The 26,106-nt window shown below is 33.1% G+C and overlaps 1 protein-coding gene across 1 annotated transcript in view; it reads right to left on the bottom strand.

Annotated features, from left to right (window-relative positions):
* Positions 1-2,709: 2,709 nt before the first annotated feature.
* Rab6 (RAS oncogene family member Rab6) overlaps positions 2,710-26,106 on the bottom strand; it is a 64,440-nt gene continuing 41,043 nt past the window's right edge. The window contains exon 8 of the mRNA XM_035357198.2: positions 2,710-6,380. Within this exon, the coding sequence (XP_035213089.1) occupies positions 6,313-6,380 (68 nt within the window). The 3' untranslated portion in view covers positions 2,710-6,312. The remainder of the gene's footprint in view (positions 6,381-26,106) is intronic.

Raw genomic sequence — 26,106 nt, forward strand, 5'->3', positions numbered from 1 at the left:
GTGGAAATGAAATACAGACATACACTGGTGTGCAAAAATTAAAGACGAAGTCGAAAAATTAGCATATCAGCTGAACGAAGAGGCAAAGCGGACAGAAAGACCAATCAGGAGATTAAGTAAGGTGATGTACGGTAGCACATGCGCAGATATGCAGGTAGACATAATGGGGGAGTGTCTGAGTAGTATAAAGCATGTTGTCGGTGTAAGATCAGTATTTCTGGCAAAGAGATTGCACACCGTATAGCAGTTAAAATCACACCGAGTTGCTGCCTCAGCGAGAAATGGCGAATAATCAATCTGTTACACGACATCTGGATGCTTTTACCCGAGGTCGAATCATTGGGAAGTTGGAGGAACGCCGCACTGTGACAAGTGTGGCTGCAGAGTTCGGAATTGCTCACAGCATCGTTTCACGACTTTGGAGACAATTTCAAACTACAGGAACAGCTATCCGGGGGTTTAGTAGTGGTCGTCCACGAGGAACCACACCCGCAGATGACCGGTATATTGCCTTACAGGCCAGAAGAAACAGGCGGCAGACAGCGGGAGAAATCGCTAGACACACGACACAGGCGACTGGACGACCGATATCGCGTTTTACCGTGGCCAGAAGATTGCACGGTGGTGGTCTGTTTGCATGACGCCCTGTACGGTGTGTACCTCTAACGCCTGCCCATCGGAGAAGGCGTTCTCTGTGGTGCAGGGAACACCGGAATTGGAGAGACAATGAATGGGGACGAGTACTCTTTACAGATGAGAGCAGATTCAGTCTGAGTAGCGATTCTCATCGTATACTCATCTGGAGAGAGCGGGGAAGCCGCAATCATCCCTCGAACATCATTGAAAGGGACAGGTATGGAGGTGGCGGTGTTCTCGTTTGGGGAGGCATCATGCTTGGTAGTCGTACAGATCTTCACATCTTCGACGCAGGTTCAGTCAACGGGACCCGTTATTGTAACGAGATTCTTCTTCCATATGTGCGTCTTTTTAGAGGCGCTATGGGTCCGCAGTTCCTTTTCATGGACGACAATGCACCATGTCATCGCACAGTAGCTGCCGAACAGCTCTTAGAGAGTGAGGATATTGAACGTATGGATTGGCCGGCACGATCTCCGGATGTCAATCCCATCGAGCATGTATGGGATTTTCTAGGCAGACGCTTGGCAGCTCGTACCTTACCACCAGTAACGATTACGGAGCTTCGATTGGCGCTGCAAGACGAATGGGCAGCAATGCCTCAACAACTCATTGACACCCTCATTCTCAGCATGGGCAGACGCTGTGAAACCTGCCTAGCAGTCAGGGGTGATCATATCCCCTATTAAAGACCGGATGTTTCTTGCTGGACACCCATCACAGGGATGTTTCGGCCTTCAGTCGCATTGCGCTCCATGCTACGTTTTCAATAAAGCTTATTTTTATCCCTCTAATTTCTCTTTTAGTAAGTGTTGCTTACATTACTCATGCCCTTACGTATTGGAGATCTTACGGTATTAAATGTGTTGATTTGGAAAGCTTTTGTACAAAGTTATATTGAAAAAACCGTCTCGTCTTTAATTTTTGCACACCAGTGTAATTTTGAAGTTTCAAGTGATAACATATTTATAATGTCTTGGAAAGTAAAAATATTTGAAAGGAGGTTTGACTCACTAACATTAATGGCTCAGTAAATTTGGAATTATGAGGACAGGAAGTTGCATATGCATGGTATCAATTATGTATCACTTCCGCTCTGCAGGCATAATTGCATGCTTCAGATACTACAAGATCAACGTCCATTTGTTCTATTGCAGTCATTCTACAGAATGACAGTTCTAGTGTTAAAATTTAATAATGAACAAAAAAAATCTTAAATTTGTTCATGCTGAGATTTTGTAGGAAAAATCTCCCATTTCTTGCTTGTAATAATCAAAGACAAAGTTTAAATTTACAGCTAGCTTAATTTTCAACTACAGAACAATACTTTAGCTGCTTCGAAAATTCATTATGGTTCAAATGCATGCGACCAGTGCTCCCACAGAAAGAGTAGTAAAATTAAATATTAACAGAATGAAGCATCAGCAAAACTGCTAAAACCTGGTGCTGAAAAAAGAAAATTCAAAATTAAAGCAAAGGAAAAGAAGTCATTTTTTAGCTTCTAATATGAGCGTTTTGAAATCCAAGAAAATTGTAAAAACTTCACTAAAAAATTGCTTTTTCTTAAGTATATTCAATTACTATAACAACTGGTTGCTATTAGTATTAACTAATAATGAAGCTTAATGCACTAGCATCATTATGAATCGCAAATAAAATTTTATGCGTCACGTTTTTTGTAATAAAATTTAAATGAATGAAAAGGAGTGCCTCAGCGCAGGTTACTTCGGAAATAACCATTTCGAATTTTATGTGTAATTAAAGTACTAAAAGTCAATAAGTAACTTCAAACGGCGCTATTTATAACGCAAATTACTGAGTTAATCCACCTTCACATAGCCTTACATTTAGAATACGGTCCAGATTTGAATATCAGATATTAGAACAACTTTCACACTCATTTTCTTAAAAAGTGGGGGCGGGGGGTGAATTCTGTCAGCAGTTGTTGCAGGAAATTATTAGCTACATTTTTTAACTTGTACCTAGAATCTAATGAAATAACTTTTGAATAGGTTTTCCTTTATAATTTTGCTTTGGAAATAAAATAGGGGGGTCATTAGGTTGTTTTCAAAAGCCAGTTTACAAATATAATTTATTACAATACACAACTTCTTATGACAAATACTAAATATAATATAATCCTTATACTGAAGGTCTTGAAGTAATTTCTAACAATAAATATTCAGTTAAAGAAAACATGACTTTTCTCCCTAATACCTGTTGGAGGTTAATCGAGTAATTTAAGATTTTATTCCACAAATACACATTTACTAAATTTACAAATCCTTCATCTGAAGTCAGCAAGTGTACTATCTGCACGTATATATCACTGGTAAACGATTTCAGAAAAGTGAGACAGTCAAGTATTTTCTAATTATTAATATTTGTTTATTACTACAAACTTTGATTTGAAAAAATTACTCCGCTTAATCTTAACACGATATAGGGAAACAGACTGACAAAGACGAGATCAAAAGTGACCAAAGAACATCTTATCAGTAAATATATGTAAGCATCATGATTTTACATGTATGAAAATCTTCCTATACAAAGGAAAATACATCATAAATATCATAATTTTATGTCTTTTATACTCATATTCCAATTAAAATGAGCTCATTAATGACTGATCAAATTACAATCCAGGCTAAAAATTCAAATACAAGTATGATTTGTTGACCCTGCTTCAATTTACATCTGGTTCACTTTGTGCCTATATCTTATGATATAATTACTGATAGGGTTACCTCACTTTTTCGACGCACAGGACACTTGTATTGCAAACTTCAAGTGCCCTAAGTGAGACAGAAAGTTTATAGAAATCTGAGAGATGTAGCAAAGGAAATGTAAGCTGATTATATAGAAGCTGATAATTAGACTATCTCTCTTGAATATCACGGATCTTAACAAAAGATTTGGCATAGCTAGTGAAGCTGATTCAACAGTGCCAAATAAGGCACTAATACCAGAAAAATCAATAAAAGAGAGTATTCTAATACGAAGAAAACAATTTAAGCATCAATATTCTCAACTAAAAGAGAAGCTCACATGTTTATATAGGAGCAGAAACAATTTTAAAGCCGTAGTGCATTTATTATCAGTAAAGAATGAATGGATACTTATTCTACTGTTTTCGAAGCTATATTTTTTTAAGCATTATCGTACTAAATAAGTTTTAGTACCTAGCACTCATTATACAGGGTGTAATAACAAAAGCACCGGATTTAATATGACCTAAAACATACTTTATTTTCAGAAAATGGAACATACTTTTATGTACTTAATCCAAGCAAATATTCTGACTTAAAAATGCCGAGTTTGATTTGACCTGGCAACACTAGTATTTTATCACTGTCAGTTAATTTCGCAGCTCCGCAGCAGCTTAAAACACCTGACACATTATGCAAGGGGGCAGCAAGTTTTGATTGTGAAAACTCGTTACAAGAATAGAAAGTGTTATGCACAGACTGTTAGGAAGTTTCGTGCAATCTTTGGACGTGGAAGTGCACGCAATGAAACAACAGTTCGCAGACTGATAAAGAAATTTGAGGACCCAGATTCAACACCAGACATTACAAAACCACGTCCTCGAGCCAGCTGGTCTGTGGAAAACATCGGTATTATGCATGAAAGTGTTACTAAAAGTCCAGCAAAATCAGAGCTTATAATTCTAGAACGAAAATAACTTAAAAAGGAAATTCAGTGCGTCAGTAACCATCCCCAATAGGCAGATTTGGAAAAAAGCGATTACGAATTTCATCAAAAGGGAACATTATTTTTCATATTAAGTGTTTGCTATTGCAGCTTAAGCAGGGAAAATGAATTTCACATTTCCTCCCACCACATTTTTTGCTTCAATTTAGGCTGGGAAAATCAGCATAAACAAACATGTATATAAAAGTGGAAACTTTTTTTAAAAAATCTTCAGATGATAATAAATTTCCCAGCAAAACAGTTTATTCCATTTTTCTTATCAAGAACGAACAGTCAAAACGCTTTTAGTATAAACGAAATTAAATTGATCTTCAGATTTAAATGACTACACTAAAAAATGCCAAGTACCTTCAAATTTCACTTAAACCTATAAACACTTAGACAATCTGGGATTAAAATTTCCTTCTGAAAATTCAGACCATGAAAGATTTTGCATACTGGATTGGAGCAACTGACAAATAACAAATGTTGCCTGACTTCCGCATGACATGAATCGCCTACTAAATGAAAATTAGGCTTCCATAAAACTAATGCCAGACTGAAAATATCTCCCAACTTAAATAAATATCACAAACAGAGAAATAAGAAATTTACAATGAGCAAAAATTTTATATCCAAGCACGACGAAATAATTAATACTCCGTAAAGCTCTAATAAAATATATAAACAGTGTTTTTTATATGTACTCACTTTTTATAAATCAAATGAATATGTTAGAATTGATAAGATATCATTAACAATACACATAGAACAGCCAGCTGTAACTGATAATTATAATAATAGCACCATTCTTGTTATGAATCTTAAGTGGTGTCGTGATTTTTATAAATGTTTAAATGGATTATCCAACATGACAAATTTATCATACAACTACCTCATATTTTAAGAAGCAATAAAGTTATAGTACACATCCCATCAGTAATTCACATCAGATTTGGTTTTACATTTAACCACAGCATTGATAAGAATTACAATGAGAAAAAAAAAAAAAAAAAAAAAAAAAAAAAAGATGCCATATAGATTCTAAAATAGAACATGTCCATTCAAACTAAATGTGAACAAAATAGGAGTTTAAAAATCCTTAAAAATCCTCAGAATCAAAACATTTGCATAAAAGACTTACATCAAAAATTAAATATCCATCTAAACACTAATACACACTTACGCAGGCTATTTTACATAGAATTATTAAACCATTATAATTTATCAAAATGGTAGGAAAATTATACAAAATTTCTGATAGTATCAATACGAGCATTAATGTTTTTAAGGCAAGTGGCTTCATATTTATATTTACTTCCATAATGTTTACAAAAAAATTTAGCATATACCTAACAGCATGCAGATACATAGTTCTCATTTAATACAATAAATTTCACAATGTATATCACATTTCAGTGAAAACTAGGGTAATTCACCAAAGCATATTCACATGTGCAAGAAAAATTAAATTTCATCACAATACAAAACATGAAAATTGTGCTTGATCTATATTTTCTTTATACATAAATGTTTTATAAGCACTTTGTGTTAGAGTTTGTTACCACAGATCTAAACCAAGGGATTAGCTTGTCAGTGCACTGAAGGCAAGTAAATAGTCAGCTTTGGAATTTCCCAACATTCTGGTTGATCATGTGTGAGATGAAAGCACAAAGAAATTGAAGAGTTAATCCCTATTGCAAATAAGAGTACGCTAAAGAAACTATTTTGTTTCTATATGTTCAATTCTTCCATTACTGCAGAATGAAAAATGGCTAAGATTCACTGCATGACAACATACTGAAGATGAAAACTGTAAATAAGTTATATCGCTGAAACAGAAAAAAGGTCTCAGCTAATTCAGAGAGCATAGGTACTGATGCTGTTATACAAGCGACATACTGCCAGCAGATTTGCCGCAAGCTTCAAATGCAGAAGAGACCTCAGTGTCCGGAATGTTACAGCTCGGACAGTGCAGACTGCTTAGCAAATGCAACCACCTTCTTCATCCTTGGGCTCCTTTGGTGGTTCCTGAGGCTTCAGAGGAACAGCTGATCACAGTTAAGGTAATTTCAAAATTCAAAAATGCATTTAATACAAGTTTCTGAAAAACCATAATTAATGTTATTAATAAGCAATTAAAATTACAGTGCTATAGAAATCTAAGTCGTACTAAATTTAACATAATGCTCAAAGAATTGTTAATTTTTATGAAGCTGTTTATGCAATTTTACTTCCAATTTAAATAATTACACTTTTACGAACTCAACATATGGTTAACAATTATAACTTCACCACAATTATGAGATGTTAATTGACATTAACATTCGTATTAGACAAGTGCTGATTTAGAACTGCCGAAACAAGTAGATTAGCTGTATAATGTATCTTAAAATGATTGCGCCATTTTGTCACTCACAAAATGCAGTGTATATAGCAGATAATCAAAATATATTGCATGGAAAAATACTTATAAAATAAAATATGGAAAACTTTGTTACAATAAGTACATACACAATGCTTCTTTTAAAAAGAATACCAAGGCTTAATACCTTTTGAATGGTTCATTGTAGATCATGGTACCAGTTTAAGAAAGGAATCAGATATATAAACTATAATAGTTTTGGTAATGTGGCATCTTTTAGTAAAAATATGTAAAATTTAAAAATTTTAATTAGGCTCTCCATAAAGATCCTGTTAGTAACTTGTTCTTTTTGGAAAATATAACTAAATGATTTCTACCAAAATCATTTACATGTCATGCGGCAAGAAACTAAAAACTCCCGCAGAATGTAACTTATTTACAAGACTGCACATTCTTATTTACATACCATTACCTCAATGATGAACAAACATTGCTGCTAATATGCTGTTACTAAATATAAGCATGAAAGGAGGTATGGCTTATCAACAGCCAAGAGATCCTTATCCTATTAATTTTTTTTTTTTTTTTTTTTTTTTTTTTTTTTCTGTGGGGGATTCAGTATACAAAAGTGGTCATTAAAAATGTTTGAAATTATTTTACTTACAGTACTTTATCCCAGTGACACAAAATGTTGAATTATATTTATGAGAACTTAAAACCCATAGTTCTATGAATGTTCTACACATAGGTTTTTGATAAAAAAAAAAGTGGATGAATATTGCTTACTAATAACCGCATTCAGAGAGACGTCAATAAAGATTATACACCCCCAATGACAATGCAGCTATAAAGTCATGATATACTTTAAAAAACTATTCAGATGCTTTAGAGGAAAATTGACCTTACCTGCACAGCATAACTGAGATTCCACTGGTTTTCAGTACAGTAGTTTTTAGAACTCACGTTATTGCTGTGAAGTCTGTCCATTAAACATTTCCCTTGCTTATTTTTTACCTTTGGAAGCCTGTTATATAGCCAATGTTTCTTCATGTATTTATACTACTCATATATGATGAAGTGTTATATTATCAGCAAGGAGAAATTCTTAGCCTAAAACAGTGGTGCCCAACCTTTGGCCTCTCGCGTGCACATTTCCAAAACATCAACATTTTTGTTAAACATATTTCTAATCTTACGTGATACATCTGAAATATTAATTTCGGCAAATGGGTTTGAGATGAATAATAATATTGTTTGAACTTTAAGGAAATCAGAGAAGCGGAGTTCAAAATTATGTTTCAGTGCATTTAGGTTTTCTGAGTCTGTTTCAATTGTCTTGTGGTTATTAATATGGCTTGATAAATTCTGAAAATGGGTGAAATTTTTTTCTTTCATCTGATTTATCCACAAATTTTACTTTATCTGAAAAGTAGTTACAGTCCCAGTCAATTGAAAAAGTTTTTTTTTTTTTTTTTTTTTTTTTTTTTTTTTTTTTTTTTCCCTGGAGATCTTTGTTTAGTTTAGCTGTTATATCCGTGAGAAAATACAAATCGGATAACCAATTATTATTTTCCAGTTCTTTATAACTTTCGTTTCCGGATTCCAAACACTCCTTTATTGGCAAAAGAAGTTCCACAAATCGTTAAGTACTTTTCCCCAGCTGAGTTATCTAACATCGGAATGAAGCAATAAGATTCCATCTTCGCTATCATGTTCATCAGTCAGCAATCAATTAATTTATAACGTATTGCAAGATATTTCTTATGACTATAAATGCTTACCATATTTTAAGAATTAATAAATATAAATGAATGGTTATTTTAGAATATTTTTTGTTCATAGTACCTAATCGAGCTGGCGAGCACATACGAAACGATCGGCGAGCACATACAAAACGATCGGCGAGCACAAGGTTGGGCACCACTGGCCTAAAACACTGAAATTTTGATATGATTCAGATTATTACAGCAATTTCATTCAATAATCATTCGATTTTCCAGTATTTGTAGCTCAACATGTCCACTTACTACACTTGTATGTCTCCCTATACTAGAAGCCTGGCATCACTCTATCTTTTGCACTCAAAATGATACAGAATACCAGTACTAGTTTCACCGTTTAATCTGCATCTAGAAGTCTGATTCTCATCTGTGATGAATCGCGGGCCTATTGTTAATTTGTCTAATTTCCGAGAATATAACATCAATGAAAATAGAAAATTACTCCCTATATTGAACTCTGGATAAAGAAATGCAGATTGTAGGTCTTTAAGCATGCAGCCCACATGTTACAAATGCCTTCAAATTAAGTTGTGAGAGATTCTCATTCTTGTAATGGAATGAAGTTCACTTGCAAACTCACAACACACGGCCGATTAATTATCTTTTGTTGTATAACTAAAAATCTATTACAACAGTTTAGTAGAATAAGAGTGTCTTCCTGACCTGCAGATGGAACACATTCCACTGGCCAATCCATATTCCAGTTTTCAAATGTCACTTTGAATCTGGACACCATACAATGTATTCTTTCACACAACTTGACAACATGAATTAATCTGTGCTTGCACAAAGGCGTAACCACAGAATAATTCCATGTTCAGTAATTCTCTGATTCATTAAATGAGGTAAATAATGTTTTGAGACGTGATAAAGATCTGACATTCATAAATTGCAAAGATTGCCTTAAAGCCTCTTATCTAGAATCCAGAGTAGTTCCTCTTATCTAGAATCCAGAATCCGATTCCAAATTCACCGAATTTTAAATACTCATTACAAAGGAACGTATTACTGGACAAGAAGAAATTTACATGTGCACCAGCTTTCTAAACGTTCATAGCTATACAAACTACCAAAAGCTATTTCATCTAATTTTATGGTTTTAATCCTTAATTTTTAAGTCATCTTTAGGCTCTGCACATCGGTGCACTACAATACAAAAATTTTAAATAATGCTAATGGCTACTATTAATCAGAAATCCTGATCTGCTGTTCAGTAACATATAGGGTGATTATAATTGAAGTCCCACTTTCAAAAAGCTGTAAAAAAAGAACACTGACCAGAATGACCTAAAGTTTTACCCGAATATACGTGACGTGATAGGAATTTGCCTGGCGAAAGGAAAAAATAGTTCAAAATTTTAATAAACAGGTGGCGCCATACTCGTCAAAATATGCAAAAAGACGCAACATACCCAGTATACATTAGAATTATAATAAAAATATGAGGTACATGCAGTTTCCGTTACTGTGTCAGCTGCCCTGAAAAAGTTCTAGACACTTTAATGGGCATAAGGAACAAGGCTTTGGTATGGTATGTGACAAGGGTCTGGGGAAGATGATTCGTAAATTCGAATAGACCGAATCATTTGATGCGAGATCTAGCAGAGTGAGGAAAGCAATTGCTTCAACGTCAATAGAAGGTATGGCTATATCGCTGCAAGATGAGATGAGAAGTAGTGTGAAAATGTGCAGTGCAAGGGAACTTGCTCTATCTTTAAACATGCCTATCAGCACGCTTCGTAAACTTTTACGAAACATCCCGCAATCCATTCAAAATTAAGCGAATTGCTTTCTGTTAATCTGGAAACATGGCAAACGTTCGCTCTACAATTTATTGCTCGAAGTGGACAATGCATGGCCATAAAACATCTTGTGGTCAGAAGAAGCCCATTTTTATCTGCAAAGTTCTGCCAAAGTTCAAATTGCAGAATGTGGGCAATGGATAATCCTTCCACATTGTACCAATTGCCTCTTCATTCTGAAGAAATGCATGGTGAAGAATACATGGTGCAGATTTACCGACAGCGTTTATTCATCGGCTCATTCTTTTTCGAGGAGATAAGTCCTGAGGGCAATGTTACCTATACTGTCAACAGCAAATGGCGTGAATCTCGTTTCCACAACTGGATCATTCCAGCACTTCGACAGCATGCATGAGTAGGTAACACAATTTTTAAACAAGAATGATGCTCCTCCGCACATTACAAGAGTGAAGTAGTTGCTGAATATTCATTTTGGAAATGACAGAATTATCAGCTATAATTTTCCAACGGCCACCACGATCACCTGGCCTAATCCTTCTGACTGCTGGCTTTGAGGTAACCTGGAAAATGTTAGTTACAATGGTGCGGCTACAACTTAGCTGAAATGAAGAGGCGCATTACATACCATACTCATGACACCAGCACGGATATACTCCAATCTGTCATGGAATATGCTGCTCTACGATTTCAACTCGTAGCTGAAAATGTTAGACAGCATATTTATTGAACATTTCTTAAACAAGTCTAGGAACAATTGAACCAAATCGCTTATTTCTTTTTATACCGTTTTTAGACTAGAAACAATTAAAATCCAATTCTCTTTTCTTTTTTTTTTTTAAATAAAATATCGACCCAATTTTTTAAAATTTTTCCAGACAAATACCCACTGCTTCATGAATATTCAGGTCACACTGAAAAACATTTGAAGAAATGATCCTCCAGACCTTTAGTTACGTAAGTACCAATCTTGTAAACATAATAAAAATAACACTGTTAGAAAGGAAATTGACTGTACAGTAAAATACATCCAATATACAAAATCTAACATATATTACAAATCAGAAAGAGTGTCATTTTTATGATAACCCTATAATTAAAGCTATAGAAATTTAAAACTTACTTTCAAAATTTCAAATAAGCACTTTCTATATTGCCCAACAGAATATTTCAGTTAATAGCGTTCAGTCATTGTCATCATGCAACTTCATATCCCAGTATCGAACTCAGTGAAAGAAGTCAAATTACTGGACTTGTTAAAAATAAAACTGCTCTTTATCAGTTGATGAAGATCATGTTCTAGCATTAACAGCTAGGAGAACTTCATACTTACAATGGAGACAGCTATTTACAGTCCAAGTCCACACTCACTAAAGAAGCTTAAAGTAACTCACTCGGATTGCACTCTCAAAGATGCTGCTCATCCCAGCATGTCACACCCTTATGTACCCATTAAACTACTCTGCCCATACTAAATGTTCTTTACCATGGAGCAATTCTCTATCCTGTCCGTTTATATGCTATACAATCAACATCTTTTTCTACAAGTCTCTGATATAGGGAGTGCTAGGATTATTCTGACATCAGTATAAATTCATAAGTTGCCTTTTAGTACTCTGTGCCAATTAAGAAAACAAATTTTCCCTTTATTAATGTTTAACTTTCAAGTATCCCCTACGGTATTATAATAAAGTCTACTATAGGAAGATAATAACATAAGCAAATGCTAAACTAAAAAATATTATATTAATATATTTCTTTTAATGAGTACATTAAGTTATACAACATTTTTACATGTGCATCAAAAAATGCTTCAGGATGCATATTCGCAACTGACATATTATAGTAAGCCAAGCAATAACTTCACACAGGTAACAGAATTAATACCCATGCACACAACAGAAAGCTAATTGATTACTGCATATGCTAGTAAGCCAAATAAGATGACAAATCAAACTTTCGATGTTTTAAAAAAAGCTGAACTAATCTACTGAACTTATCATTATGTGCAATATCAAATAACATTACGTGATATTATATCTTGTCAACAAACCTTACTTTAAATGTAGATGGACATGTAGTTTAAGCTGCAATTTATATACACCTCAGTGCAAGATACTGAGAACTTAAAATATCAAAAGAAAAAAGTTACATTGATTTCTCGCTGTTTAATTACTTTATGTACAAGGTACAGCATTAAGACTGCATAAACTTTAATAAAAACTTCCTCAATCAGACATCTTAGTAGTACACTCAAAATGGTTCAAAAACCATACTTTTGCAGCCATAGTTTTTTTTTTTTTTTTTTTTTTTTTTAAGGCTTTAGATCTATTATATGGGAAATAAGCTTAACTGGAAACGCAAAAGTGCACAATAGATCAAGAATTCAAGAAATGTTAATTTAATCCATTATTATAGTTGCAAATAAGCAACTGACAACAGGTGCATATTTATTAATGCAAATGAACAGGTAGTGTTTAGTTTGCATAAATAAGTAGTTAGCTACTGGCTTAGAGCATAGTAATTACGTAAAAATAGTTGCTGGATAACAGCAATCCTTCACGTAGAAATACCATACTTTTGTGAATATTGTGACATGTACTTTATCTTTGGTAATGCTTCATGAACTAGAAAGGAGTATGCCAGTCACCATTCATGGTGCCATTGTTATTCACTGACAAAGATATAGCTAGGGGAGAGCAAAGGGAAACATCAGTCTACGGGTACAGCATTCAGTAGGGCGCTAAATTGATTTTAAGAAATTTTGGAATGAAATATTTTCCATTCTTGGCAAACAGGAGCAGCGTGAGCAAAACCTTCAATTGTCCCCGAGCGCTTAAAACCCTAGCTATGGCACTGTTCACTGATAGTGTAAGAAATACTGGAAATGTTTTCCAACAGAAATTCTTCATAGCACCTGTCACAGACCTCATAATGAGCTTACTTTATCATTAGAAGTTACAATACTGTGACAGTTTGAAGCAGATTCAGAGTTGAGCACACGTACGCTAGGCAAGTATTTTATATGAGTAAATATTATGTGCAAGATATTGGCAGCAATGAAGCTACATTCATTTCACTGTACGATGTGTAAGGTCAGGATAAAAATGATCCCATTGATTTTCGTGAATGGCTATAACAATAACATGAATCAAAAATATTTTCATTGCACATCTTGTGGGTGGATGAAGCATGTTTCACATGCAACAGGATCTTCAGTCATGCTACATTAACAAAGCTATGTGTGTTTACAGTGTAATCCTAATGCAATCCATATTCAGAGATAACTGGTCAGGTGGATTGTAAGTGTTAGACAACATTTACCGCCTCAACAACTCATTTTAACTCAACATTAACACCTGTATTTCTCCTTGATACACTAAATGATTTCCTCAGTTGCATACCGTTACTGATATTGTGTTGTCTTAAGGTTCTAGAATGACGACTCAATACATTTCAATTTTCCAGTATCTGCTTTGTTGGGTATGGAATAAATATACAGGTCGTTGAATTGGACATCTGATTATCTGGCCATTCAATAAACAAAACTGACACATTTAAGAAATGGTACATGAAACAGAAAGAAAATTAGTTGCTCATCTTCCTGCTGCATTCACTTTAATAACCACCACAGCGCTGAAGCCATTCCATGGCACGTACAATCATGTCTTGATATGCACAGTGGCAAATTTTGAACATCTTTTGATAAAACATGAAATCATGTGAATATACCAATGCTTGTTTCCATTAAAGCTTATTTCTGTATGTATACTCCCACCTTTTTTTTATTTCTCTCAGAAATTAGTCATAGAGATATTCTACGGTCACATTTTATGCAATCTTAGCCTCTATAGTTCATGTGGTCCTTACAAGTTCCTCATCATATTAAAATATAACACTAGAAACACAAAAGAGCTTCAAGGCATCTAAACTTTAAATTTTCAAGAAAATTATAATCTTTCCATAATCATGGGATAGACGCTTTTTCTTCATAAAGAATCTGGTCACATCGCAGTATCATCATATGCATGTGCGCACACAAACACATACCGGAAAAAAAGTGAATTTTAACCCTATTTACGTCAAACAGGAAATCTTCATTATGTTAAACACTCGTATGAAAGATTTTTCCAAAATTCTAGTTTCAACAATACAACATAGAATATCTGCAAAATGGTAAAAGGCATGAAAAAATAACATCTTATATGCAATACAAATGAATTTTTAAAAAGTTCGTTGCAACTTGATACATTTAATCCTATCAATAGATCAAAATGAGATAAGTTTCAGCAAAAATCATCCATACACAATTCACATTATTTAATAATTATTTAATAAATCAACAGTACTAAGTTATTTTACAAAAATTCTGAAAGAGAGTACGAAACATTCTATTAAAAACCTCTTCTTATATTTACTCAACCGTAATATATCCCTGCACAGTACACACAGTATACTAGAAAAATACGCAATATACTACAGAAAATAAATAACACAGTTTGGCATATGATAATTTAGAAAAAATTAAACTAATATATTTCTTTAAATACATAAATTTATAAAACTTTTTTATATGGAATCCAATTTAAAAAAATCTGCCTTTTAATAACTTCTCCCTCTTTTGCAAACTTTTGACATAATAAGACAAAAAAAAAAAAAAAAAAAAAAAAAAAAATCATGTTACATTGTTAAAACTAAATTTCTTAGCACAAATCATTTTAAGTCAGACAACTTGGTTGCAAAATGCCTTTATATGAAAATAATTAAATATATATTAGCAAAATAATATTTTCTTAAGTAGCTTTCTAAAGCTTCCCAAAGAAAAAATATATTACTTATAAAATAGAGGCACAAATAATTTATGTATATTTGGAACCAATAAAAAGTTTATTTATTTTCAATTAACATAGTACAAAAATCTAGCATTAAGTGAAACCAGAACAACAAAATGCACAAAACTCAGAAAAAGTTGTTAACATGAAATCCAAAGATTTAGGAAGCATATAAACAAAGCTTGCAGATGTAATTCAAATACTTCTCTGAATTCTACATTAACAAAAATATTTACAATTGCTTAAAATGCTCTTTCAAAAATTACACAACCTGGCAACAAAATATTTCTGAATTATATAAGCTTTAAATTACTACACAATGAAGTACAGTGAAACCTCATTAGTCAACCCATCATATGATAAGCGATTTTCGTCGAGTACTTATGTGTTGGGTTAACACAGCAGAGCAAAATTCAAACTTCTAGAAATTTAAATTTCAGTAAAATAAAATATTTTTTCCAAACTTTAACAAAAACATTTTATAGCTTTTTTCTTCTCTTGTTAAAGACATACAGAATGAGCACTTTTACTAAACATAAATACACTTGTTTTTGCTTTCAATGAAAACAAACTATTTGCTGTAACATAACGAATTCAGAGAAATCATAAATTGTATCTATCATTAATGCTTCTCAGTGAGTCAGGATGTTCATTTCGTCTGAGCTTTAATCATCACTGCAAATATCTCTCCATTTAACCCTTTCTGGCACGCTACCTTTTAAAGTCGGTGTTTTGATTAAAAAAAAAAAAAAAAAAAAAGGTAGGCAGTCTAATTAGGCCTAGAGGAGTACACAAGTAAAATTTTGTGAAGATAGCACTTATCGTTTTAATTCTATGGGTGTGCCCAAGGTGGCACACTGATTGAATAGAGCTTCGAAAAAGAGTGCGGAAACGAGCATTGTTGTTAAAAAACTGACCAATGAGATGCGGAGAAACAAAGAATACAGACTCTCAGTTGTCCTAGATTATCGGTGAGCCCGATAATCTAGGACAACTCAGCCGGTCTGGGCACACCAAGGATTCGCCGTTTGATTTTAAGCAAGATATCAAGGTAAAAATTTAAAAGTAATATAGAATAAGGCGATTATCATACAGGGGAAAAAAATAGAAACTTCTTTTTAAACAATTCATTTTATACCCTAAAAAAATCTGGAAGATTTCTTTAAAAAAATGAAAGTCTTAAAAAACTAAACATGGCTAAAATATATGGACTGGTTTGTGTTCAGCTGCCATCTACTATAAAAGAAGAAGGTTCAGAGTGAACTATAATTCCCTTTTCATTCAATTTTTCTGTGCGTACAGAAGGAAATTTTTAGGTGTGTCCAGACCGGACACACTGTGTCACAAAGGCTGCACTACTCTTAAAATTTCCTCCCTTATTATGCCTATCTTAAGAATACCCATCTTAGCTGTCATAGATAGTACAAATTCTGAATCTTTTTCTCAATTAATGTCAGTTGTTTCCCATTTGTAAAAAGTCCAAAATCAAGGAGATTTTAAAAGGGAGATGATTTTTTTTCTTTTCTTTTACTTAAGTGCATATCAATTGTTTGATACCAAGTTAAAAGTTTTTTTTTTTTTTTTTTTTTTTTTTTTTTTTTTTCCCCGTGGCAAAATACAGTAAGGCAATGAAAAATGTAGCTAGCCAGAAAAACTGATTAACCCAAGAATTCAGATAGCAATATTTCACTATACTCAACAACAGCAAAACAAAAATAATAATGAAAAGTTTATTTTAATAATTTTAAGATACAAAAATGTTCAGAATAGATAAAGTTATAATAAGCTTTAAAAATGAAACAAAAAGGCAAGAAATATAGATAATTACTTAGTAACAAGCTTCACCCAGTATTCACAAAGTGAGTACTTATATACTCTCGCCAACAAAACAAAAAAAACAAAAAAAAAAAAAAAAAAAGCTGAGTATTTTAAAATTTTGCTTTAAAAAAAACTGAAACTGAACAAGATGTAAAAGAGGAAACTATCATTAATTTTTTTAGTAAAAATATTAAAAAAAGACACTAAAATGTAGAAGACACAAATATTTTGCTTCTTGTCTTAAACAAAAATATTACCTGTTGTCAAATCAAAAGACTAAATCTTTAACTAATGAAATAACATTAAAATTCTTCAAGAGAAAAAGGTTCACCATTTCTTGTTTGAATGTAAAATGATATAAAAAAAATTTTAATATGAAAAAAAGCAAATTACTGCTGCAATGGAAAAAAATATGTAAATAACCAAGCGATTGAATTCTTATTACAAAATTTCATTGTAACCATTAAATTTTATTTTAATGAAGATAATATTGTACAAAAGAAGTAAAGTAACTATTCTATAACTGACTCACTATTAGTCACTAGAAACCTATTTTATTTGTGATACTCAGAGTACAAAGCATTGGTTGTTGCAATATTCTTAAAATAAAGACAAAATGATTTTTTAAATGATTAACTTAACAACAAGAATATGAGCAAGTCCTCTTTAGAAAGTTCTCCATAAAGACCATCCTCTGTCTATGCAAGCAGCCCTTAGTTCTTTGCTGTAACCCAGTTATAGAGATAAATAATTCCTCATTTACAGGTTACATCAAATTTATACCTGAACTCCCAGTTTTCCCATTACCATATTTTGTGTTGTTATTGATCTCTATATTTTTATGAAACATGTTTATTTAGAAACTCTTAGTTTTTCACATTTCATCTCTTAATACTAGAAGGATTCAATTAGATTAATTTAATAAATTGTTCATCACAATTCAGAAATTATTACAAATTTCATATACAGATAATAATAATGATTATTAACCTTTAACTGCTGTGACAATTTTTTCGGCGTAATTACTGTGAGCGGTCTCACAGACCGCTTTAAAGAAACGCGTAAAAATATATACTTTTATGCCATTTTAAGGAGTGTTATAGATATTTTATGCATATTTACAGAATTCTAATTCATTTAAATCAATACATATTAAAACATAAATCATGTGATTTTACGCAGTTAAATTCATATAAAAATATGACTATTTTCTTCGTTTTAAGGAACAATGTTCTTAAAGAACAAAGATTTTATTAAACATGCATGAAAATATGTGACTTTATAAAGTATTACTGTCAATTAAACCATAATTCTTCAACAGTTTGAATTTAATTATTAATAAATAATAGATTAGTGTGTCTTTGTTTACAAGGATGAATCATAAGATGATATACAGTCAAAACACATTTTTTTAGATCATGGACGACACACTGGTTCCTTGCATTCCAAGCATTTGTGCCCTCCCTGTTTTTCTCTCCTTAGAACATGGGCACAGACTACATGTTTTTCTTTCTTCTAATTTTTCTTCTTGATTTGATAAATCCATTCTCTTAATTTCCTTCAGTCCAAGGATTCTTTTAATTGTTATCTTCAGTTCCCTTGGCAAAAAAAGCGGAAGTTATCCCAACTTTCAGATGGGGTTTAATAAATTGATTAGCTAGTAAAAGGATAAAAATTCTTTCTTTTCAGTTTTGTAGCATCAGGATATGACTGGAACAACATGTATGAACATAAATTCCAAGTATCTTCGGGCTCTGGTCTAGAGCCTATTTTTGCAGGATGTTTCAGACCAAGGAGCTGAACTATTATTTCATGTTTTAGTGTTTGTATTACCCTATTTGGTTCTTTTTTGCTTCAGTTAAAGTGCTTTTTCCCCATAAAAATTATTTTGTTCACAGTCATTAAAAAAATATTATAATAAATTAAAAAATTAGGATATGATACAGGATGTTTTCTTGTAAAATTTGAAGCCATATTTATCACTTTTACGAAAAAAAAGCATCCGATAAATAACATCTACCGTCACTAAAACTGGTATGCATCTGCTGTGAGCAGTCTCCCAGACACCTTAAAAAGTAAAAAAACATAACTGAAACCATAATAAAGCTAGAAGTGTAAAACTGGATATGTGACCTTGTGGGACGGATTTGGGAAGGTAAAAGAAAGGACAGGGACTATTCTCCATTTTTAGGGGTGGAAACGATGGTTAGAAAATCCTCAGCGGTTTCTCAGACCGCTCACAGCAGTTAAAGGTTAATGCAGTCAAAAGTCGTTAATCCGGACTCGTCGGGACTTCGGCGATTCCGGATTATCGATCATCAGTTTAAATCTGGTAAGATGCCATGCAGAAATTATAAAATTAAAAATATGAAACCGTAATTTATGAAATAAAGAATAATTATGATCTAAAGGGTATCAAAATTTACAAAAAGAAAAAGCTAAATATTTAATTGTTTACTTTATTAAACTTTTCTTTCAATGTAAGTTGTTTAAGTTGCTTCGTTTTTTATGTGATAATACATTCTCTTAAATTCTTTAAACAGACATAATTTCCTGTTCAGTTACAAAGTTCCGCTGTTCAAGTCCTATAATTGCTGTGTCGAGAATACCGACTTATTTGACAATTGAAATTTTTCCGTTTTCAATAACCTCTGTTACTTTCTTCGCTATCGGAAGCGAATTATAATGACGAGGAATTTGATTTAAATCATATCAAAGATGGAGTACATCAAGATGAAATACTACATTTAATAAGGAATTATAAGCCAAATAAAATAAAAACATCTGCTCTGAAGATAAGGATAGTGCTGACAGATCAACTTCCAATTCATTGCGCGGCGCCGCGGCGTTAAAGATAAACAAAGTTTAGATAAACAAACGTTAAAGTTTAGATAAACAAAGGATATGCCTTTATCCATTTTTTGTAGCAATTCCACTTTTTGTTTAATGAACTTCAAAACATACTTTCGCTTTGTAGATCATGTACATATTAATCAATATATATCAGAAATTCTATTTGACATAATCGAAAGTTCAAGCTTACTTTTATAAAATTGCTCTAACAGTCTGCAAAAAAAAAATAATAAGCCGGATCCAATTCGAAGATTAAGGAACAACACAATCTGCAACATTAACTGAAATAGATAATTAAATAATTTTAGCTTAGCTTATACCGTTCGTTATACATTAAACGCGCACTTGTATACGTATTTTGCGCATGCGCACAAGCATATCTCAGCCGTAAAGGCCTTACGTCAACGCGACGCATGCGCAGTAAGTTTGAAGCTTTGAGGTCCGGATTATAGATCATTTCGAATTATGGGTGTCCGAATTAACGACTTTTGACTGTATATGTTTCTTGAGATATTATCACTTTTATTTTTTCAACCAGAATTATTTAACTAACCCTCTGAATGGAACTTTTTTTAATCTTCTGATAAAGACTTGTGAAATTTGTATAATTATTTATTTTAGTTTTTTTCCATAAACTTACATTCATTAAGATGAGATTTACTTTATTAAAGAAGTAAGAAAAACAAAATATCTTAAATTATCAGCTAATATGTACCAAGTGACAAAAAATATTAAGCTGGCCATGCCAGTCAGGGGGTTAAGGCAAAGCACATAAAGGCTTAATTACTTAAGGCAAAAGTCAAGTTTGTGCAATAATTTCTAGTGGAAACAAACTCCTGTATTTATGTTACATGTGGGAAAAACCATAAGAATCGCATGCAGTAAACATAATCCCATGCAGTCAGCTTTTTCAACTGCTGAAAACAGAATCCCATGCAGTCTTTTTTTCAACTGCTGAGAACAAGATCCAGGTTACACTATCACTGTTTTACAGTTTCCAAAATGATCAATTTTCAGAATATAAATGTTAACAAAAGAATCAAAGAATCTTCATTTGCGTGAAACTAATTATTGCTTATGTCATACTGATATGAGATTAATAAAAACCTGTTATATTATATTACTAAGCATTTGTAATAATTTAACATGTGTTCAGTAGAAATGTTAGCCATTTGATTAAAATGATTCATTAGAAAAATTGGCATTGTTTCAGAAAAAATTTATTATTATCAAGAATTAGCATTATCTTGTACATAACAGCGCAATACATGAGTATATATATATATATATATATATATATACACTATGTCTACTCTCATATTATTGTCTTCTCACATAATTTTTACCCTAGCTTTTACAGCATATGATTTAAAAACTTCTGATTTACGTTAACAATGTAAAATGTGTGCACAAACAGAAAAGCATTTTGTGTAAGTAAAAAGAATATTATTGATATTGGTAATTCCTTTGAAATACATCACATAATAATATTGGTATGTTTTTTAATGTGTTATACTTATGATTTAAGCCATCGTTTCAGAAATACATACAACACAGTTTTTCTCTCCTAATTTTCAAGCAATAAAACTGGTAGTATAAGGAAGAAATGCAAGTAAATATGGTGATCTTCTGTTTATGTAGAATTAACTTTAATTTAAGTGACACAAAAAATAATTATACCATGAGCTGAGGAAAGTAGCTAAAATAGACTTATTTATGCAACTATTCAAATTAAGAAAATATGCACATGTAAACAAACAAAAAAATTCTTTAACATACCATGTCTTTTTTTACATATGTATTCTTGATATTATCCTTGAAGTTACCAGTGACACACAATAATGATTCTTTTCTTTAATGATCTACATTATCTCAATTGAACAAGAAATATAGTAGAACTAACAAAAATTAAATATACTTTTATATAATTTCCCAGCATACACCACATTTAAAAGTTTCCTCCTTTCCCTCCCCCTCAAAAAAAAAAAAAAAAAAAAAAGACATACAAAAATAAATATACGCTTTTAACTTATGCCATACTTTTAGCAAATTATCACTTCCTTTCAGTAATTTCATCCTATTTTCAGCTGATTCAGAATCTTTTCATTATCAGAAATCAACTACGCTAAAACATATTTGTTACATATGCTAAGCATATAACACCAAAATTTATTTAATAAATATTAATTATTACCTTGGCACTACATTACAGACCCATAAATTTGACAGAACAAACATGAAACATTGCAATAAAGAATGAAAGTTCTTACATGACTGACTAAGAAAGACTTCATGCTTCTGGAAACAGATACCACTTCCTTCTCAAACAATCCCATATTAATGGGAAACTGAACAATCTCAGATGAAACGTAGAAATGTTCAACTTCGCAGGTGCATGCAAAAATTCCCTAAACAGGTTAAGAATTTCGGTTTCACTGTATATACCATCTCATATTCAAAAATGGTATTTAAAAGAAATCACAGTAAAGGATGGATGGTTGGTGAAATCTTTTGCTCATAACCTGAAGAGGCCAAAACTGCACCAAACATTTGTTCATTGTGTTCAAACTTGTCTAAAATATGATAGAAATATAAGAATCACTAGGAAACAAATACATGAGCAACTACTAGGAGTTAGAAGCAAAAGACACAAAGTGAAATCAAATATAAAACCATCCAGAAACACAATATTTATTAAAATATTTACTATTAAAATAAACTACTGAAATAAACCAAATGACATTAAATAACACTCTGAAAAGTGGCTATTTGAGAAATCATTTCAGAGACACACACACAAAAAAAAAAAAAAAAAAAAACTGAAAGGTTTGAGATTTTAAATTACATCCAAAGAGGCTCTTTATAGCGTTTTGTATGCTACCTTTATTTATTAAACATCATGTTCTTTGCACTTAAACCATAAAATTCAGTTCAACAGTAATGTCACAAAATAATTTTAAAATAAGCATATCTTTAGAATTTTCGATACACAGTTCCGCACACTGGACATAAAAAAGGTTTCCCCCCCCCGTAGAGTGTTGCCATTGCTTGCTTTTAAATAGTTGAGTTTGTTAATCAAATTTGGGCTTTCAGATGTCCATATTCGCAGTACGATTACATCATTCAAAATTGGATGGCTCTAGGTACCGTTGTTTTATCACAATGCAAGAAACATACATACATTTATGCATATTCTTTATTATTTAATTTCTTCAACTACAATACAGGGCGATAGCATTTGGTGGCAACGATTTGAAAAGTCATATAGCCTTTTAAAGTTTTCAATGCAAAATTCAAAACAAAAACAATAGTCCTTCAGGGACAAAGCCACTTTGGACTAATAATACATTCCATAACAAAAAAAAGTGATGCACCAAGTAGTTATCCAGAAAGCATGAAACTGCTTATGTCCATAACTTACCATATAATATGCAAAAATTATTAATTCCTGGCAGCCAGTGACTGACTAGTTGAAGTTCCAGCACACTTCAACAAAGCATCTGGATGGTGCATAAAAGAGAGGACATTCTAATGCTAAGGTCTAACTTCCATGTGAATATGATCCTGTCAATGTACCTGGATTGTATCAATGCCTCGCAGATGAGTTGGCATAGAGTACAAACAGACATCACCATTTGAGAAAGAGTGATGCTACCATCTGATGATGTTGGCAAGAATGGGTGAACTGGCTGTACAAAACATCAAGAAAGGCTGCCTCTCACTGCTTCACATCACCGGGCACATTCAACCAAGGATCTCAGGAACTCAACAGAATTGTTTTCAGCGATGAGTCCTTCTTTGAATTGAGCTGTTATGACAAGTGAAGACATGGCTGATGATGTCTAGGACAGTGGTGAGATACTCACCTGACTAACATCTGCAACACAGCCAAGCAAGGTATTATTGCATGAGGTGCCATTTCATCTGATAGCAGAATCCCTTTGGTTGTGATCCACAACATCTTTACAGTAAGGCAGTATGGCAATGAGACTCTATGCCTCATAGTGTTGTCCTTCCTTTCATGGACCTCTACGCTCACATTTCAATAGGATAATACTCTTACAGAAAAGTGGTACATAGACAGGGTTCTACATCCCAATGCGTTGCCCTTCCTTTCAAAGACCCTGGGCATACATTTCAAAAGAATAATGCTTGGCCATACATGGCACACCTTTCTACTGCTTACCCTTGTGCTTCTCCAACACTTCTTTAGCAGCAGAAATACAGATCTCTTCCCAACAGAGCAAGTCTGGGCTCTGATGAGGAGGCTCCTCCCACCAGCCCTGGATCATTCTAATCTAACTCACTATTTGGAACGTGTACAGCAAGTAATCTCAGGGGACAACTGCCAAGTTTTCAAGTCAATGAACAGCCAGATAACAGCTTGCATCAGGGCCAGAAGTGGGGCAATACATTATTGATTTTTTCCCCTGCACCTGTAGCTGTATTTCCTCAGCAAACATTTATTTCCTATGACATTGCGTTTCATTTTCAATACGCACATATCACATCTATTCATTTCATGCCATTCAAATTCTTCTTGGAAAGTCATTTTTTTATTTTAACAGTTATTACACTCTATTACCAGTCTTAGGAACTGAAATACATTAAAACTGACTTTTTCCCCCATTAAATGGTTTGGCTTGGTTTATGTAATTATGGCAAAGCCTCGAGGACTATCTGCCGAAAGGGAAAGATGCCTTCGTGAAGGACTTTCTAAGGGAAACTGGCTCATATAAATATTACACATGAGAAAACCACAAAAACACCCATGCAGCCAGCCCATTCGCAGGATTTGAACCTGACCGAACAGTGTTCAGCAACTTTACTACTTGGCCACTGGTGGGCTCCCTGTTAAATGGTCAAGAGGCACTAAAATACTGCTAAGTTTATTAAAATATGAGCTTTCTGTTATAATGTGACATACAAAATCACAATAAAAAGGTAATAATAAAAGTATACAAAAAGAATTCTGACACTGTACTAGGAAAAAGGGACACCCAGACCTGGCTTGCTCAAATGGCTGCCTTACACAGTTAAATGCCCCTACCCCTAAAGGCGATCCAAGGAAGTATAACCCCCAATCAACCCAGAGGGGACAATTCTGCTTCACAAAGTCTGAGTAATTGCTGAAAGTCAGTGGTGGAAGGCTACACATCCACCTCAAAATAAAAGAATGCTTGTTTGACATCGACCGTCCCCCATGTTGACAAAGGGCAGCAAAACCCCCAAAAACACCTCACCACAACCTACGGGCAGACAAGACAATACCATATGGTTCCTGCCAAGCCAGAACCTAACACCAAATAAACGATAGTTCTAGTCACTGTGAAGACTGTTAAAGGCACTGACAGCAGAACTTTGCAAAAATGTTAAATTTATAAATACATTAATTTGTACTATAAATGCAAGTTTTACATCTAACGTTTCATCAACTGTAATGCATCATCTTTGAATTTGGAAAAGAGAAAAAAATGAAAATAACAACAAAGTCATATGAAAATCAAGACGCAAAGCCATATGAATCATGACTTTATCGCATGAATTTTTAACTGTTCAAAATAATTTAACTAACATAGTATGTAATACCAATTTATACAATATTAACCCCTTCGCGCCGACTGTCACGTATACGTGCCAGCAACGAACGCACTTACCTACCGGCCGACACGCAGGCGTGCCAGAGGATTGTTCCATTCTCTACCGACTGTCACGTATTTGTGCCAGTACTTTGGAACATTTTTCAAACTATAATTTCTGCCACAAGATGGCACTGTATGTCCATATGGTTTCAGATACATGTAAATTAGACCTTCTACTCGAAATGAGAGAAGCATGACTCACATACACGTGTTTTTGATTATATAAACAAACGGGGAAATAAATGTTTCCGAATGGCGTGATTTATGACGTCTCTTTAAATCGCACTTTATTCGCACGTGGTAGTTGTTTACTGTACATAGAGAAGTTTTATTTGCTCTAAAGCGTTGGGTATTTCGGTTTGCAGTTCAGTTTTTAGAAAATAATTAGATCTTGTTAGACGTGAATTCTTTGTTTTTACAGTTGCAATGTCGAAGCGTCGAAAATGTTTAACAGAGCATGAAATAGCAGAAATGATGCAAAATATTTCAGATATTGATTCTGAAAGATTAACTGAAAGACATTTTCCAAAACTTTGTTCAGAAGAGACTGATAAGAAAATGAGACGACGATGCTTCGTTTGTTCACATTCCCGGAAAAATCCTCCAAAACGGCAAATGAGTTATTACGAGTGCAAGGAATGTAACTGTAGGACTGTGTGTAGATCCCTGTTTTCAAATTTTTCATATGAAAAGAGAATTTTAAGTAATATATTTAGTTTTCAGATG

Source organism: Stegodyphus dumicola, chromosome X2, assembly GCF_044657685.1.
Source record: "Stegodyphus dumicola isolate Sdum_Otavi_A_Nest chromosome X2, ASM4465768v1".
NCBI lineage: Eukaryota > Metazoa > Arthropoda > Arachnida > Araneae > Eresidae > Stegodyphus > Stegodyphus dumicola.